The sequence below is a fragment of the Salvelinus fontinalis genome, chromosome 27, assembly GCF_029448725.1.
Source record: "Salvelinus fontinalis isolate EN_2023a chromosome 27, ASM2944872v1, whole genome shotgun sequence".
NCBI classification, from domain to species: domain Eukaryota; kingdom Metazoa; phylum Chordata; class Actinopteri; order Salmoniformes; family Salmonidae; genus Salvelinus; species Salvelinus fontinalis.
This window is the reverse complement of record NC_074691.1, coordinates 22,761,269-22,778,186: the sequence shown is the minus strand read 5'-3', so window position 1 is coordinate 22,778,186 and position 16,918 is coordinate 22,761,269. Positions and strand designations below refer to the sequence as shown.

At 41.9% G+C, this 16,918-nt stretch overlaps 1 protein-coding gene across 1 annotated transcript in view; it reads left to right on the top strand.

Annotated features, from left to right (window-relative positions):
• Positions 1-15,333, top strand: part of LOC129825304 (pre-mRNA-processing factor 17-like) — a 46,448-nt gene extending 31,115 nt beyond the window's left edge. Inside the window, exons 13-15 of the mRNA XM_055885303.1 lie at positions 9,786-9,862; positions 10,952-11,096; positions 14,782-15,333. Coding sequence (XP_055741278.1) covers positions 9,786-9,862; positions 10,952-11,096; positions 14,782-14,959 — 400 coding nt within the window. The 3' untranslated portion in view covers positions 14,960-15,333. The remainder of the gene's footprint in view (positions 1-9,785; positions 9,863-10,951; positions 11,097-14,781) is intronic.
• Positions 15,334-16,918: the final 1,585 nt, after the last annotated feature.

Below are 16,918 nucleotides of genomic sequence, written 5' to 3'. Positions count from 1 at the left end.
TGACTTGCAAATTAGTTTGGTTCCCATGGCGATTAACAAATGCTGTTGTTTACCTCGCTAACTTGCTAAATATTTAAGACCCAGTGACTAAGGACAGAAGTTTCACAGGGATTCTTCGAGGGACTGTTTTATTAGAAGAACACATATTAAATTAAATTCCCTCCTTTTCCCATCATTTGTGTTCCTTTCTGTAATATCCGGTTGGTGTGTGTTTAAGCAGTAGGATTGACTGGTAAGGAGTGGGTGCCAGGGATGCCAGCTGTGGTTTTAGTAGTGTAGTCTGGAGAGGGAGTGGGCTTGGTCGGTGAGAAGGGAGCGTTATGCATTCTTGCTAGTATGCCTAATATGGCTATATGTGAGTGAAGGGGTTAAATGCACCTCCATCAGTTAGGTCTCTGTTTCGGTTTTTACAGTTTATTAGAGACACTGTACTTGTTAGCTTTTACGATAGAATGTGCTTGTTAGTGCTGTCACAATACCAGAATTTTTACTTCAATGCCAGGTTTAGTATCACGAGACTCGATACCAAAACGATACCACATCAAAAACAAAGGCCTATTAGCCAAAGTCCCAGAATGGCACTGGATCCGGACATATAAACTCAGCTACTGCTGTGTTCACTGGATCCAGACATATAAACTCAGCTACTGCTCTGTTCACTGGATCCAGACATATAAACTCAGCTACTGCTCTGTTCACTGGATCCGGACATATAAACTCAGCTACTGCTCTGTTCACTGGATCCAGACATATAAACTCAGCTACTGCTGTGTTCACTGGATCCGGACATATAAACTCAGCTACTGCTCTGTTCACTGGATCCAGACATATAAACTCAGCTACTGCTGTGTTCACTGGATCCAGACATATAAACTCAGCTACTGCTGTGTTCACTGGATCCAGACATATAAACTCAGCTACTGCTCTGTTCACTGGATCCAGACATATAAACTCAGCTACTGCTCTGTTCACTGGATCCAGACATATAAACTCAGCTACTGCTGTGTTCACCGGATCCAGACATATAAACTCAGCTACTGCTGTGTTCACTGGATCCGGACATATAAACTCAGCTACTGCTCTGTTCACTGGATCCAGACATATAAACTCAGCTACTGCTCTGTTCACTGGATCCAGACATATAAACTCAGCTGCTGCTCTGTTCACTGGATCCAGACATATAAACTCAGCTGCTGCTCTGTTCAGTCGTTGGCCATCTTTTGAGTTCAATGTCATTACATTTGAAAATGTGTATTTACATTTCTTTTGAGACCGCCATGTATGCAATAATTAATTATACCATCATACAAGCAATTTGACTTTGGTAAAAACAATCTAACTACAAAACAACAATGGTAATAATTTATTTGAATGGTGAATCTTTATGATAAACAATGTGTAGGTCTATTCACTATACAGGTGAATGCATATTATTCAATAGGGGTGTGTGCATGCATTGAGTTATTGAGCTTGTTTTAGTTGGTTTCATGGGGCTACAGATGACAATCAATCCCTCCCATTTTGGACTTATTTTACTGGCAACTGCTAGGATTATTTTATTGTACTGATGAACAACATTTGCATAGAAGAAGCAATCTCTTATTTTATAAAGTTGTGTGCTGTCTCTAAGAAAGTAATGATGTCATTCACTGAGGCAGAACATGGCGGTGTAATCTGACTTTGGTTATGAAATCTAGTGGAAACCAGACTGGAGGCGAGGGAGACAAAGAAGTGAATTTGTTTTTGGTGGCGAGGGAGACTAAGTTAATTAATAAAGTTTTGGGTGACAATCAGCTTTGAAATCAGCATTTTTTGCGTTATATTTAGCATATTATCACAAACAAAGTACTACGGTAGTTAATTGATGTTTGCTTCAGCTGTAAGCTGGCAAGGAAAGTTAGCCTACAATTAAAGCTGGAAGCTACCGGTATTGTCTTGCATTGTAAAAGTGTTCTAGCCTGTCTGGATGTTGTTTTGTAAACAGTAAGGAACAGTTTCAATATTTCTACATGCCATGTTGCATTATTCAAGTGTGTTAACCCTATCAGTCCCAAGCCCTCAGCAAAAATGGGCTTTTCATTTATCCGACTGTAATTTATCTGCAATTCCAGCCCTTATATTTAGCCTCACAGTGAAGTAGTTCACCGTGTTCTTTTCAGGACAACCAGGGCTACAAGTAGAACACAACACTGATTGACAAACTGTTTAAAAAAAAAACTTCTAACGACTCTTGTGTAGCTTGTGAGGGTCATAGAGCAAAACATGTTACCTGTGCGTGTTTGTGAGAGTCTCAGCTTTTCATAGATAGCTTTCAATCATTTGTAGCTCTACAGATGTTTATGTAAAAAAAGACCCCGGCCCTTCTGAATCCGTCTCACTAACACCTCTTTAGCTCAGCCTCCGTTAATCACACAGACTAGTGGATGCAGAAGAAATAGATTAATCCAATGGTACAACCCAGAAGTCTGTAGCTCAAACACACAATGTTTAAAATGCGGCAGGTTGCCACGCGTTTGGGCTAGTAACCGAAAGGTTGCTGGTTCGAATCTCTGAGCCGACTAGGTAAAAAATATGTCAATGTTCCCATGAGCAAAGCACTTAACCCCAGTTGCGTCTGCTCAATGACTAAAATGTAAAATGGGTTAGTCTTAAATCACGCTGTTGCAATGTGGCAAAGAAATTATATTTTTGTCCTGAATACAAAGCATTATGTTTGGTTCAAATCGATCACAACACATCATTGAGTACCACTCTTCATATTTTCAAGGATGGCGGTGGCTGCATCATGTTATGGGTATGCTTGTCATCGGCAAGGGCTAGGGAGTTTTTTGGGGGATTTACATTTTACACTGTAGTCATTTAGCAGTCGCTCTTATCCAGAGTGCATACATTTTCATTCTGGTCCCCTGTGGGAATCGAACCCACAACCCTGGCGTTGCAAGTGCCATGCACTACCAAGTGAGCCACACGAGACTAGGATAAAAAATAAAAATGTATTAAAAAAAATACATAATAGAGCTAAGCTCAGGCAAAATCTTAGAGGAAAACTTGGTTGTCTGCTTTCCAACACCTTTCAGCAGGACAATCACCTAAATAGCAAGGCTAAATATACATGTTCCTGAGTGGCCTAGTTTCAGTTTTGACTTAAATCGTCTTGAAAATATATGGCTGACTTAGAAATGGCTGTCTAGCAGTGATCAACAATCAACTTGACAGAGCTTGAATCATTTTAAATAGAATGGACAAATATTGTACTATCCAAATGTGCAAAGCTCTTAGACTTACCCAGAAAGACTCACAGCTGTAATTGCTCCCAAAAGTTGGGGGTTAAATACTTATCTAATCAAGATATGTTAGTGAGGTTTTTTTTCAATTTGAAGAAAAAAGTTAAAATTTTTCCTCCACTTTGATGTTAGAGTATTTTGTGTAGATTGTTGACAAAAAAATACAATTAGATAAATTTTAATCCCACTTTGTAATGCAACAAAATGTAGAAAAAGTCAAGGAGTGTGAATACTTTCTGAAGGCACTGCATCTGATGTTCAAGAAGCTTCCGTTGAAGAACACTGTTTTTTTTTGGATAAATAACTTTCCCACCATGTGATTGATGGCAGGTGATGTAAAGCCATAGCAAGTGAGTTTCTTCAATAACAATTTATGATCAATGACATCAAAGGCTCCACTAAAATCTAACAATACAGCTCCAACTATCATCTTATCCATTTCATTTAACCAATAATTTGTCATCGAAGTCAGTGCTGAGTGCCCTTCTCTATGTGCATGGTGAACGTCAGTAGTTAACTTGTTCTCTGCACAATAGCATTATATTTGGTCAAATTCAATTCTCCATCGTTTTTACTAAGAACAGGCAGCTAACTGATTGGGCGGCTCAAAGAGCCAGCAGAGAGGGCTTTACTATTTTTAGGCAGTGGAATTACTTGAGCTTCCTTCCATGCCTGTGGACACACTCCTTTAGGCTTTGGTTAAATATATAGCAAATAGGGGTGGCAATACAGTCTGCTACCATTCTCAATAGTTTCCTATTAAGGTTGTCTATATCTGGTAGGTTATCATTATTGATGGATAACAAAAGTTTTTCCATCTCTCCCACACTAATGAACAAATTCAAAACTGATCTCTTTCATTATTAGATCTTTTATACAAAAATATATGTTTACTGTTCAATGTTGTCATTTCACTGATCTTTCTTATCTCTCAGATATAGGACAGACACTTCAGAACAAACTTCCTTTAGATTTTTTGGTGGGGACTATGTAGTGAATCTGTTATGCAATGTGTGTTGTATGGGGAAATAGCAGTAAAGGCCATTTTTTCATCAAATATTATTTGATACGCCAAGGGTCTTAAAATGCTTCCCAAATAGCTAAATGATCCTTGATTATGACCTTAAAATAGTTCCATATAGCTTAGTAGAGCCCCTCCCCCTGGTTTAGACAGGACTTGGACTCTTATGAGTTAAGGTACTCAAGTCTTTTTCCATTGTGTTTTATAATTTATCTTGGTTTGGTAATATAATTTATTATTTTTAAGTTTAGTCATAAAATGTCTCAATTTATAGTATGTCAACCAATCAGCTGAGTGGCCTGACTTGTTTGCCATCTCTTTTGCATAATTTCTTTGAGCCATAAAATGTTTCAATTCTTCATCAATCCAGGGGTTCTAACAGGTCTCCCAGTTAATTTCTTAACAGGTGCACGCTTGGCAACAAATGGCATGAATCATTATACAAATACTTCCAGTGCTGCCTCATACACATCAGACCGCAATACTTTTTTTCACATCTTCAACAAAAGAGTCCTGAGCATTTTTTGTATAATCTCTAATAAATTACTTTAGGCCCAACCTTTGGCACTTTGGCTTTCCTTCTTACTGCCACAATGTTATGGTGACTACAACCAATGGGAACTGATATTACTTTGAGCAAAGCTCTGCAGCATTAGTGAAGATATGATCAATACAAGTGGATGTCACAGACATAATATAAATACTGACTGTTAGCACTTGGTAGCCTATAGCAGATCTCCATTAGAAGAGGCTTTAGATGAGGCAGGTGAACTTGCAACCCTAACACTTCAACAACACTTAACATGCTTAATAGCTTAACAAGCTTTATAGGAATATGGCTCTGAACATATACAGTAACACCTCCCCCATAGGCATTCCTGTCTTTTCTGTAGATGTTATATCCTTGTATTGCTACTACTGAATCATTATTATTGCTACTGCTGAATTATCAAAGTGAGTTTCAGAGATGGGCTGTATATGAATGTTATCTGATGTTGGCAAGTTATTGATTTAATGAACCTTATTTCTAAGGCTAAATACACTGAGTGTACAAAACATTAAGGACTCCTGCTCTTTCCATGAGACCGACCAGGTGAAAGCTATGATCCCTTATTGATGTCACTTGTTAAATCCACGTAGATGAAGGGAAGGAGTTAAAGAATGATTTTTAAGTCTTGAGACAATTGAGACATGCTTTGCTATTCAGAGGGTGAATGGCCAAGACAAAAGATTTAAGTGCCCTTGAAGGGGTATGGTATTAGGTGGCAGGCGCACCGGTTTGTGTCAAGAACTGCAACACTGTTGGGTTTTTCATGCTTAACAGTTTCCCGTGTGTATCAAGAATGGTCCACTGGCCAAAGGACATTCAGCCAACTTGACACAACTGTGGGAAGCATTGGCGTCAACATGGGCCAGCATCCCTGTGGAACGCTTTTAACACCTTGTAGAGTCCATGCCCCGATGAATTGAGGCTTTTCTGGGGGCAAAAGGGAGGGGGGGTGCAACTTAATATTAGGAAGGTGTTCCTAATGTTCGTTATACTCAGGATATATTAATATGGGCTATTCTTAGCCCTTTCCCGGGTAGCTTATCGGAGACAGACATAATATGTAGAAAGAAAGAAGTAAAATAAAAAATATTGTTTATATCAGGCAGTGATTGTCAGTTGGTTTATGTGTGTGATGTTGGTCTGAAGCTACTGACCTGGAATCTTGGCTCTTTCACTCCTCCCAGGCTTTTGGGAGGGAGGGTGGGCAAATGAGCTTGTCGTAACGGAGGCTTGTCATAGCGGAGGTTAACAAAGCCCCCACGCTATCTGGCAGCTTTCATAGCTGGGATAAGTTCTTTCCACCTCTTGCGCACAGCTTCAGCGAAGTTCTCGTTGAGGAAGGTTTTGGTTGCTCAAGTTCTTGGCTGTCTCCAGAACAGCCATCTTGTCCTTGAACCTTAAACTTAACCACTGTCAGCCTGGGTCTGCCACCTGGGCTGGTTACATGTTTTCCAGTCCTGTGAGTGCGCTCCACCTCAATGATCCATCTGCAGCTTTTCGCTGATCATTTTTCCCACTTTCTCCTCAGACTCTGTCCAGGTCTCATGAGGAGACTCTGGTATGCCATCCACGACAATGTTATTCCTCCTGGATTATCCCTCTAGATCAGGGATCATCAACTAGATTCAGCCGGCGGGATTATTTTTTTCTTCTTGCGGGAATGACCAGGGGGCCAGAAAATAATTACAAATAATTTGTAGACTGCACAGGAGGTTGGTGGCACCTTAATTCATTGGGGAGAACAGGCAGGCTCGTGGTAATGGCTGGAGCGGAACAGGTGGTATAGTATCAAATACTATGTGTTTGATGCCTTTTCATTCGCTCTGTTCCAGCCATTATTGTGAGCCGTCCTCTCCTGAGCAGCCTCCACTGGTACATTCCAAATTGATCCCAAGAAGCCCAAACAGATAACGTTTGACTAAAACATAATCATTTCAAACCTTGCTTACACTTGTATATGATCACATATATCTCCCCTTTATACGCGGGAATACTTTCGAACAGATTTCAGAGCTAACAATGCTGCCCAGACAGCTCTAGTAATGAATGAGTGGAGAGCTAACAATGCTGCCCAGACAGCTCTAGTAATGAATGAGTGATGGCCGAGATCCTTTTAATGCGTACATTTTGAAATCCGCACTTGCTTCGCCCTTATGTTGGTGTTAACAAGCAGTCTATATAGTGCTAGGTATCAACAGCCAATCCAGTTGGGGCTGGAAACTATAGTGAGCATCGATTGGTCAATAGCAACTCGATCCCATGGTGTACGCGACAAAAGTTCAGCTTTCCCCAACTTTTGTACCGCCCTGTTCATGCTCCCTCGCCCGTGCTCACATTGAAAATGAATGGGGCTCCGTTGTTTAATCTTCGCAACGTGCTCAATGGATTTCCAGTGTAAGTGACGCAGGGAAAGCATTTTGCTCTTAGGGCTATGAAGTGGCTGCGCTGATAGACAGAGTTGATCCTCTCTATCATGTGAGACACTTTTGACAGAACTATCGAACATAAAAAGTTTGGTACCAGAACTTTGGTTTGGGGGGTATAAAAAGTACAGAAGTTTTGGAATACTGTACATTACTAGTTAGAGTAGAGGAGAACTAGGACACTCTTTTGGCTTTGAGAATGTTGAGTATTTGAGTGGATTGCACACTCATTAGGAGTCCTCCCAGTGGCTTTAGGAGTGTAATGTGAGAGCTAGAGGGGTTTGTTATGGTGGAGAGAAGACGCTGGGCCAATGAGAGGCTTTACTGTCCTCCCCGTCCTCCCCCTGTGACAGCTCAGATGGTAGGATTAGGGAGAGCTCAACCACCAATCTCAGCTGAATTAGGCAGAAATAAACATGAAGTCACATCACTGACACAGAGATGGAGAGGGAGGGTAAACTGAGGGATTTGGAACTACAGACGGACTCCTTGTTAGTCACACACAAACACTCCTTTGTGTACTTTTTGTGCGCACACACACACACCGAGTGAAGAGCTCTCTAGGTGGCTGGCTGTCAGTAGCTGAGGCTTGCTCGGGGGGCCCTTTTGGTGTGTGTGTGTGTGTTTAATCCTATGACTGTCTTCAGGTACAGTAGTTGACTCATGCTTCATGCATTGTAAGTTAGTTGTTTCTTGTAATTCACTCTGGTTTAGGGTGTCCTTTTCCTTCTGGCCCTGGTTAGGTAGAAGTCTAGCTGGTGTTTATGGGATAGAGCTGTGTAGCGCCGTGGCTCTAAACCAGTCCAGCTGTGTGCTATCTGAGAAAGGAAGAGAGGAGGGAAAGATGGCCTCAGTCCAGATAGATAGCCTCCCACTGAGAGCGAGGAGGATCAACTCTTATGCGTTCAACACAACAACATTATTCACATTCATACACAATCTGCAGCCTGTCGCTGGTGTCTCTGTCACGAACACTCATCCTGTTAGATCTGCCAGCTGCTCTGTTCACGACAGTGTGTGTGAGAAGACCATAGAGTTGGATGACGCCATGAAGACCCTAGAACAAAATGCATGATTGACCTCCATTTCACTCTCAAACTCAGAGAGGGCAGGGTTGAGAAAGTAGGGAGAGGGGAAAAAGAGAACGCAGAGAGGGAGAGCAGAAAGGGAGAGAGTGGATTTAATTGGATGCTCTTGGCACAGTGTTTAAGCAAACATGGTATGGAAATTCATACCATACCATTTACATATACTGTGCCTTCAGAAAGTATTCAGACCCCTTGACTTTAAAATCTAGTCAACTGTAACTAGGCCACTCAGGAACATTCAACGTCGTCTTGGTAAGCAACTCCAGTATATATTTGGCCTTTTAGGTTATTGTCCTGCTGAAAGGTGAATTCATCTTCCAGTGTCTGGTGGAAAGTGAACTGAACCAGGTGTACCTCTACGTTTTTGCATGTACTTATCTCTGTTCTGTTTCTTTTCATCCCAAAAATACAAAGTTAATTTCTTACTTTAGTGTCTTATTGCAAACAAAAATATTCCATGTTTTGGAATATTTTTATTCTGTACAGGCTTCCTTCTTTTCACATCTGTCATTTAGGTTAGTGGAGTAACTACAATGTTGATCCATCCTCAGTTTTAAAGTCACCATTGGCCTCATGGTGAAATCCCTGTGCGGTTTCCTTCCTCTCTGGCTACTGAGTTAGGAAGGACACCTGTATTTTTGTCGTGACTGGGTGTATTGATACACCATCCAAAGTGTAATTAATAACCACCATGCTCAAAGAGATATTCAATGTCTACTTTTGTTTTCCCCATCTACCAATCGGTGCCCTTCTTTGTGAGGCATTGGACAACCTTCCTGGTCTTTGTGGTTGAATCTGTGTTTGACATTCAATGTTTGCCTGCGGGATCTTACAGACAATTGTATGTGTGGGGTACAGAGAGAGTCATTCAAAAATCATGTTTAACACTTATTGCACACAGTGTGAGTCCATGCAACTTATTTATGTGACGTGTTGAGCACATTTTTACTCCTGAACTTATTTAGAAAATGGCTGTCTAACAAAGGGCTGTAATACTTACTGACGCAAGACATTTCAGTGTTTCATTTGTAATTAATTTCTAAACCCTATTCCACTTTGACATTATTGGGTGTTGTGTGTAGATCAGTGACAAAAATATCTACATTTAACCCATTTGAAATTCAGGCTGTAACACAATGTGGAAAAAGTCTGGCGGTGTGAATACTTTCTGAAGGCATTGTATCTGTAATGCCAACAGTGTCTGGATCTTAACTGTTCGGTCAACAGTATAGCTTTGATCCTCAGCTAGAATCACGTCTTTCCAAGCGCCAGCTGCATTGCATGACTTTCAATGTTTCCAACGTGAGAGCATTAATGCTAGTTGGCAATACTGATGCCAGTAGTGTCTTGGCTGACCTGTGGACTATTCTCGACCGTACTCTAACCGTTTTGTGACCGTGCTGCGTTTGTGTTTTACAGGGACATTCCCGTGGACTTCAAATACATCGCAGAGCCCAGTATGCACTCTATGCCTGCTGTAACGCTTTCACCCAATGGTGAGTGGATACACACACAGCTTTTTATTTGACCCATTCCCCTCCTTCATACCCTTCCCCTCCATCTCCCCCATATCTCCCTCTGAGCTGTATTCATATATTTGTCCTGACATGGATTGTTTGTCATTTGTCTAAATAACAGATGAACTCTCACTGGGAGAGCAGCCCACTCCACTCTGTCCCCCACAGCTCCACTCCTAAAGGGTAGCCACACTGCAGCCCTAGCTGGGACTGCTGCGTACGGAGCCTTTCTTCCGCTCCACTCCTGATTTTCGCTCCAGTTTAACAAAAGAGAGCCCAGTTGTATTTATCCGTTTCTCGTCCACCTACAGCGGTTGGCATTTTGAGATAATGGCATCCCTTTGTGGGTTTGTTTGGGAGGCACTCGGAAAGGGAGGACACACATGCACACACACAGTGGAGCACACACTGTTACTGAGTCCTAGTGTCTGCGTAGAGAGACAGGAGACTTGCTAGCTAACAGAATGTCTGTGAAGCTGACATCAAAGTTGCGTCCCAAATTGCACCCTATTGAACAGGGCCCAAAGTAGTGCACTATATATAGAGGAAAGGGTGCCACTTGGGACGTAACCCAAGTCAGCATTCGGTCATCAAAAGTATTTTCATTCTTTCCAAAGTGATTGGCTTCATCTTTCTCTCTCAGGCGGTTACAGAGAAGAGCTGCTAATGTCTACTGGGGTGGTCCACTCCTACGGGCCTGAATGAGACGGGACAGAATAATACGGGCCTGAATAACACAGACCATAATACCTAGCTTTCCGTTTAGCTCAACCAACCCGTCTTGTTTCACACGCTCAATCTGTTTTACGAGACATTTTTTGAATTTATTTCTAGTTTTATCCCGAGCCCCTTGATGATGCATTGGCAGCTTTTCACATTGTGAAAAAGGTTGATCAGAAAACTGTTGTTTTGAAATAACTTGGTCCAGGCACACTGCTCACTGGAGAAGTCCTGACCTGGGGGGTCAACCCCTAACATCAGCATGCTCTAACTAAAACTCAGAACTCAAAATAACAAAAATAAATTACTTTAAAAAAAATATATATATTGTATTTTCTCCCACTGTAGGTAAGTGGCTGGCCTGCCAGTCCATGGACAATCAGATCCTGATATTTGGAGCCCAGAACCGTTTCCGTCTGAACAAGAAGAAGATCTTCAAGGGCCACATGGTGGCTGGCTACGCCTGCCAGGTGGACTTCTCCCCAGACATGAGGTAAGACAAATCCATCCTATACATTAGTACAAACGGTAGCAAAATGGTTTGCAACGGAAACAAGGTGTTTTTTATTATTCATTTTTTTTTAATTACCACAGAAACCATACATAGACAGAATGCAATAGATAGACGCACACAAATTCCAACAAACATCAATGACATCACACCTGCTCAAACTCACGTTCCCACCACATCCATACCTGTTGCGTTTCTCACTCCAACATTTCCTCTCATTCTTCATACCTTGGGCGTTTCCAGTGCATGTAACACTTTGTCATATGGCCTCAAATTGTGCTATTCTATTTCTCTCTGTAGCCCAAATTTGTTCAATATTTAGATAATAATGCCTTTGATTCATCCACTGTCTTAACGATAGAGGATCATTTGATTTCCAGTATTTAAGTAGAAGTTTTAAAAACTGATTGATGAGAAAAGTATGGTCCAACCCATTGGGTATCTGTACCCTCATATGCCATGTCTTGAAATATGCAAATAGATGGATTAAAAGTCATCTTAAATTGTAAAACTTCTGACAGCCAACTTCCCTCAACATTGCTCTGATGTCAAAGAAGATTTCAAATATACATTTCATGATATGAAACTTAAGTTGCATGTATTTGAAAATATCTAAATTGGTAAATCGCTTTTTAATTCTGTCATGGAAATTATATTTTCTATTACCAAGTCAATTCCGTTTTTTTATTACTTTAGTTTCCCATGTGGACCAATTTATTGGTGAATTCGGAAAAGCTACCCATGGATTGTTCCATAGGGATGTGTTTTTGGGGAGTGATATTTGTTCTTGTAGAATCCCTTAGATTTTCTTCCATATTGTTATAGTGTTCTTAACTAAGAAGTTGTTAATGTTCTTAGATTTATCCTTAGAATATAGACACGTGAAAAGATTTTCGGGGTGAGCATGCGCATCTTCAATATGAACCCATTGTTCCTCTTTAGTGCATTTAACAATATGTCTCAAGTAAAAGCCTTGGGTGGCAAGTTGATACAATTCCAAGTATGGAAGGTTAAAACCACCCTCAGACTTAGAGATGAGTTTTATTTGCCCATACAAAGTCATTTATGAGTATATTTTTTTTTAGAATGACTTAGGTGGGGTAATTGGTGTTACCGAGAATACATGTAAAAACTTATGAGGCCTGCCATTCTGAAGAGGTTTATTCAGTGCTGCGAAAAAATATTTGCCCACATTCAAATTTTCTAGACTTTTGAATATTTTTGATACTGAATGTTATCAGATCTTTAATCAAAACCTAATATTAGATAAAGGGAACCCGAGTGAACAAATAACACAACAATTACATACTTATTTCATAAAGAAAGTTATGCAACACCCAATGCCCCTGTGTGAAAAAGTACACTGCTCAAAAAACACTTAAACAACACAATGTAACTCCAAGTCAATCACACTTCTGTGAAATCAAACTGTCCACTTAGGAAGCAACACTGATTGACAATAAATTTCACATGCTGTTGTGCAAATGGAATAGACATAAGGTGGAAATTATAGGCAATTAGCAAGCCACCCCCAAAAAAGGAGTGATTCTGCAGGTGGTGACCACAGACCACTTCTCAGTTCCTATGCTTCCTGGCTGATGTTTTGGTCACTTTTGAATGCTGGCGGTGCTCTCACTCTAGTGGTAGCATGAGACGGAGTCTACAACCCACACAAGTGGCTCAGGTAGTGCAGTTCATCCAGGATGGCACATCAATGCGAGCTGTGGCAAAAAGGTTTGCTGTGTCTGTCAGCGTAGTGTCCAGAGCATGGAGGCGCTACCAGGAGACAGGCCAGTACATCAGGAGACGTGGAGGAGGCCGTAGGAGGGCAACAACCCAGCAGCAGGACCGCTACCTCCGACTTTGTGCAAGGAGGTGCACTGCCAGCGCCCTGCAAAATGACCTCCAGCAGGCGGTTTGAGTTTAATGGCTGTGATGGGAGAAAACTGAGGGTGGATCAACAACATTGTAATTAATCCACAATACTAACCTAAATGACAGAGTGAAAATAATACAAATATTCCAAAATATGCATCCTGTTGTGCAATAAGGCACTAAAGTAAAATTGCAAAACATGTGGCAAAGAAATTAACTTTGTCCTGAGTACAAAGCATCATGTTTGGGGCAAATCTAACACATCACTGTGTACCACTCTTCATATTTTTAAGCATGGAGGTGGTAACATCAAGTTATGGGTATGCTTGTCATCTTCAAGGACTAGGGAGTTTTTTAGGATAAAAAGAAACGGCATAAAGCGAAGCACAGGCAAAATCCTAGAGGAAAACCTGGTTCAGTCTGCTTTCCAACAGAGACAAATTCACCTTTCAGCAGAACAATAACCTAAATCACAAGGCCAAATATACACTGGAGTTGCTTACCAAAATGACCGAATGTTCCTGAGTGTCCCAGTTAGTTTTGACTTAAATGGGCTTGAAAATCTATGGCAAGAAAATGCCTGTCTACTTATGTAATCAAGATATTTTAGTGTTTAGTTTTTCATGTATATATATATATATCCCACCTTGTATGTGTGTGTGTGTATATATATATATATATGAATATATATGAATATATATAAAAATGTTCAAATTTTTCTTCCACTTTGCCTTTTCACAGTATTTTATGTAGATCGTTGACGAAAAAACGACAAATCAATTTTAATACCACCTTGTAACACAACAAAATGTGGAAAATGTTCTGGGGTGTGAATACTTTCTGAAGGAACGATCAGGAGATCGTCGGCAAATACGTTTTTTAATATTCATGTTTACCAATACTGATACCTGATAAGTTTTGGTCCTGTCTAATTCTTTCTGCAGTAGGTTCAATTGCCAGAGCAAACTGGAGGGGGGAGGGAAGATGTCCCTGTCTTGTGCCCATTTCTAATGCAATTTCATCAGATATATTATTTGTGTATATTTTTGCTTTAGGATATTTATATAATATTTTTATGAGATGTATTATTTCAGCTGGAAAGTTGAATGCTTCCAAGGTTTTGAATAGAAAAGCAAACAAGATGTTCTTATTGGACAAATACAGGTAGTCCCTCCCCGTTTTCTTCTATTTGGTTTCTAGTGAATACGACCTAGGGCTTCAGGGATCGGTTTCTCAGGGACATGACCCCCTAGGGGTTCACCTGGTATTTGTCTGAATAGGATGTATGATACAGTAATGGTACAAGCCTTTCAAACAGAAGATGCACCCTTTCTTTAGTTTTGCAATTTAAAATGTACCTACTGGATTCAACCCAGGGGTTTATGTTAGCAAAGTGTTTTGAGGAAGACATTTTGGAAACTTCAGGGGGAGCGAGAAGTAGCATCCCCCTAGCAGGCAATATTGTGTATATCTACAAACTAACTCATCTCTACTTCCTTCTGAAACCAGTCCTTCAGTCAGTTAGTGTTTCTGAAGACACTAGAGCGCTAACCAGGCCATTTACGGGCACTAATTTTAGCGCATACCCCAATTAAGAACCCACTCACCCCTATCAGCAGGTGCCTTCACTTCTCTCCTCTCTTAGTAACCATGGCAACAGCAAGTAACCCCTCCTTTGAGCAGAGACCCAAATTCACACCACCTCATGTGAAATGGAACATGAGTCATTTTTAGCAGGGAGCTTAACCTCTCTCTCTCCTCCCATCTCTCCATCCCTCTCTCTCTCCTGTAGCTATGTGGTGTCTGGCGATGCGGATGGGAAGCTGAATATCTGGGACTGGAAGACCACCAAGCTGTACCACCGGATCAAGGCCCACGATAAGGTGTGCATCAGTGCCTTGTGGCACCCCCACGAGACCTCCAAGGTCATCACCTGTGGCTGGGACGGACTGATCAAACTCTGGGACTAGAGACATGGGGGTGGGGGCTGCAAAGGGACTCCCTCTTTTTAGGGGGAGAGGTGGTCTTTCTGTCATGTACTTTCCCTAATTTAGTGGCAGGCTAAAAGCCATTGGGCTGGTATCTAGTCCTTTTGTAACCGTGTATATTTCTACCCCATCTGAAGAGAGGACAGCGATGTATACATAAAGATAAAACATTTCTCCATTTGTTAGTTGTGTTTAGAGGGTTTCTCAGCCCTCACATGCTCTCTCTTAATTTCATGTTTTCTGGTTTCTGTTTTAATCAGTGATGTCCGGATCATTCACACAAGATTTTTTTATCCTGGAAAATATTCTGTTTTCCAATGTATGTCCCTTTGTGAAATTAAACATTTTATACATTTTGCCTGTCAAGAAATTGCTTTCCTTTGGTCAAGTTGTCTTATACTTCCATCTTTTGCCGTTGGTCAGATATTTCGTTAAGTTTATTAGGATTTCTTCTTTTTAGTAACAGTTCCCTTCTCACCATTAAATCCACACAAACCCCTCTGAAGAGAGAAGTGTAGCCAAGTTGCTACTTCCCTTAGTGTCTTTATAGACTTATCAAAAGATCAGGGGCATACATTTTTAATTTCAAGAGTTTTCAGAACGTATTAATCCTTAAAATGTAAGCCTGAACTGAGTCTAGAATTGTGTAATAAATTTGGTGACAAAGTAGTTGGAGAGCTGCAGCGAGAAGTAAAGGGAGACGGCGAGAAGTAAAGGGAGACGGCGAGAAGTAAAGGGAGACGGCGAGAAGTAAAGGGAGACGGCGAGAAGTAAAGGGAGACGGCGAGAAGTAAAGGGAGACGGCGAGAAGTAAAGGGAGACGGCGAGAAGTAAAGGGAGACGGCGAGAAGTAAAGGGAGACGGCGAGAAGTAAAGGGAGACGGCGAGAAGTAAAGGGAGACGGCGAGAAGTAAAGGGAGACGGCGAGAAGTAAAGGGAGACGGCGAGAAGTAAAGGGAGACGGCGAGAAGTAAAGGGAGACGGCGAGAAGTAAAGGGAGACGGCGAGAAGTAAAGGGAGACGGCGAGAAGTAAAGGGAGACGGCGAGAAGTAAAGGGAGACGGCGAGAAGTAAAGGGAGACGGCGAGAAGTAAAGGGAGACGGCGAGAAGTAAAGGGAGACGGCGAGAAGTAAAGGGAGACGGCGAGAAGTAAAGGGAGACGGCGAGAAAGACGGCGAGAAGTAAAGGGAGACGGCGAGAAGTAAAGGGAGACGGCGAGAAGTAAAGGGAGACGGCGAGAAGTAAAGGGAGACGGCGAGAAGTAAAGGGAGACGGCGAGAAGTAAAGGGAGACGGCGAGAAGTAAAGGGAGACGGCGAGAAGTAAAGGGAGACGGCGAGAAGTAAAGGGAGACGGCGAGAAGTAAAGGGAGACGGCGAGAAGTAAAGGGAGACGGCGAGAAGTAAAGGGAGACGGCGAGAAGTAAAGGGAGACGGCGAGAAGTAAAGGGAGACGGCGAGAAGTAAAGGGAGACGGCGAGAAGTAAAGGGAGACGGCGAGAAGTAAAGGGAGACGGCGAGAAGTAAAGGGAGACGGCGAGAAGTAAAGGGAGACGGCGAGAAGTAAAGGGAGACGGCGAGAAGTAAAGGGAGACGGCGAGAAGTAAAGGGAGACGGCGAGAAGTAAAGGGAGACGGCGAGAAGTAAAGGGAGACGGCGAGAAGTAAAGGGAGACGGCGAGAAGTAAAGGGAGACGGCGAGAAGTAAAGGGAGACGGCGAGAAGTAAAGGGAGACGGCGAGAAAGACGGCGAGAAGTAAAGGGAGACGGCGAGAAGTAAAGGGAGACGGCGAGAAGTAAAGGGAGACGGCGAGAAGTAAAGGGAGACGGCGAGAAGTAAAGGGAGACGGCGAGAAGTAAAGGGAGACGGCGAGAAGTAAAGGGAGACGGCGAGAAGTAAAGGGAGACGGCGAGAAGTAAAGGGAGACGGCGAGAAGTAAAGG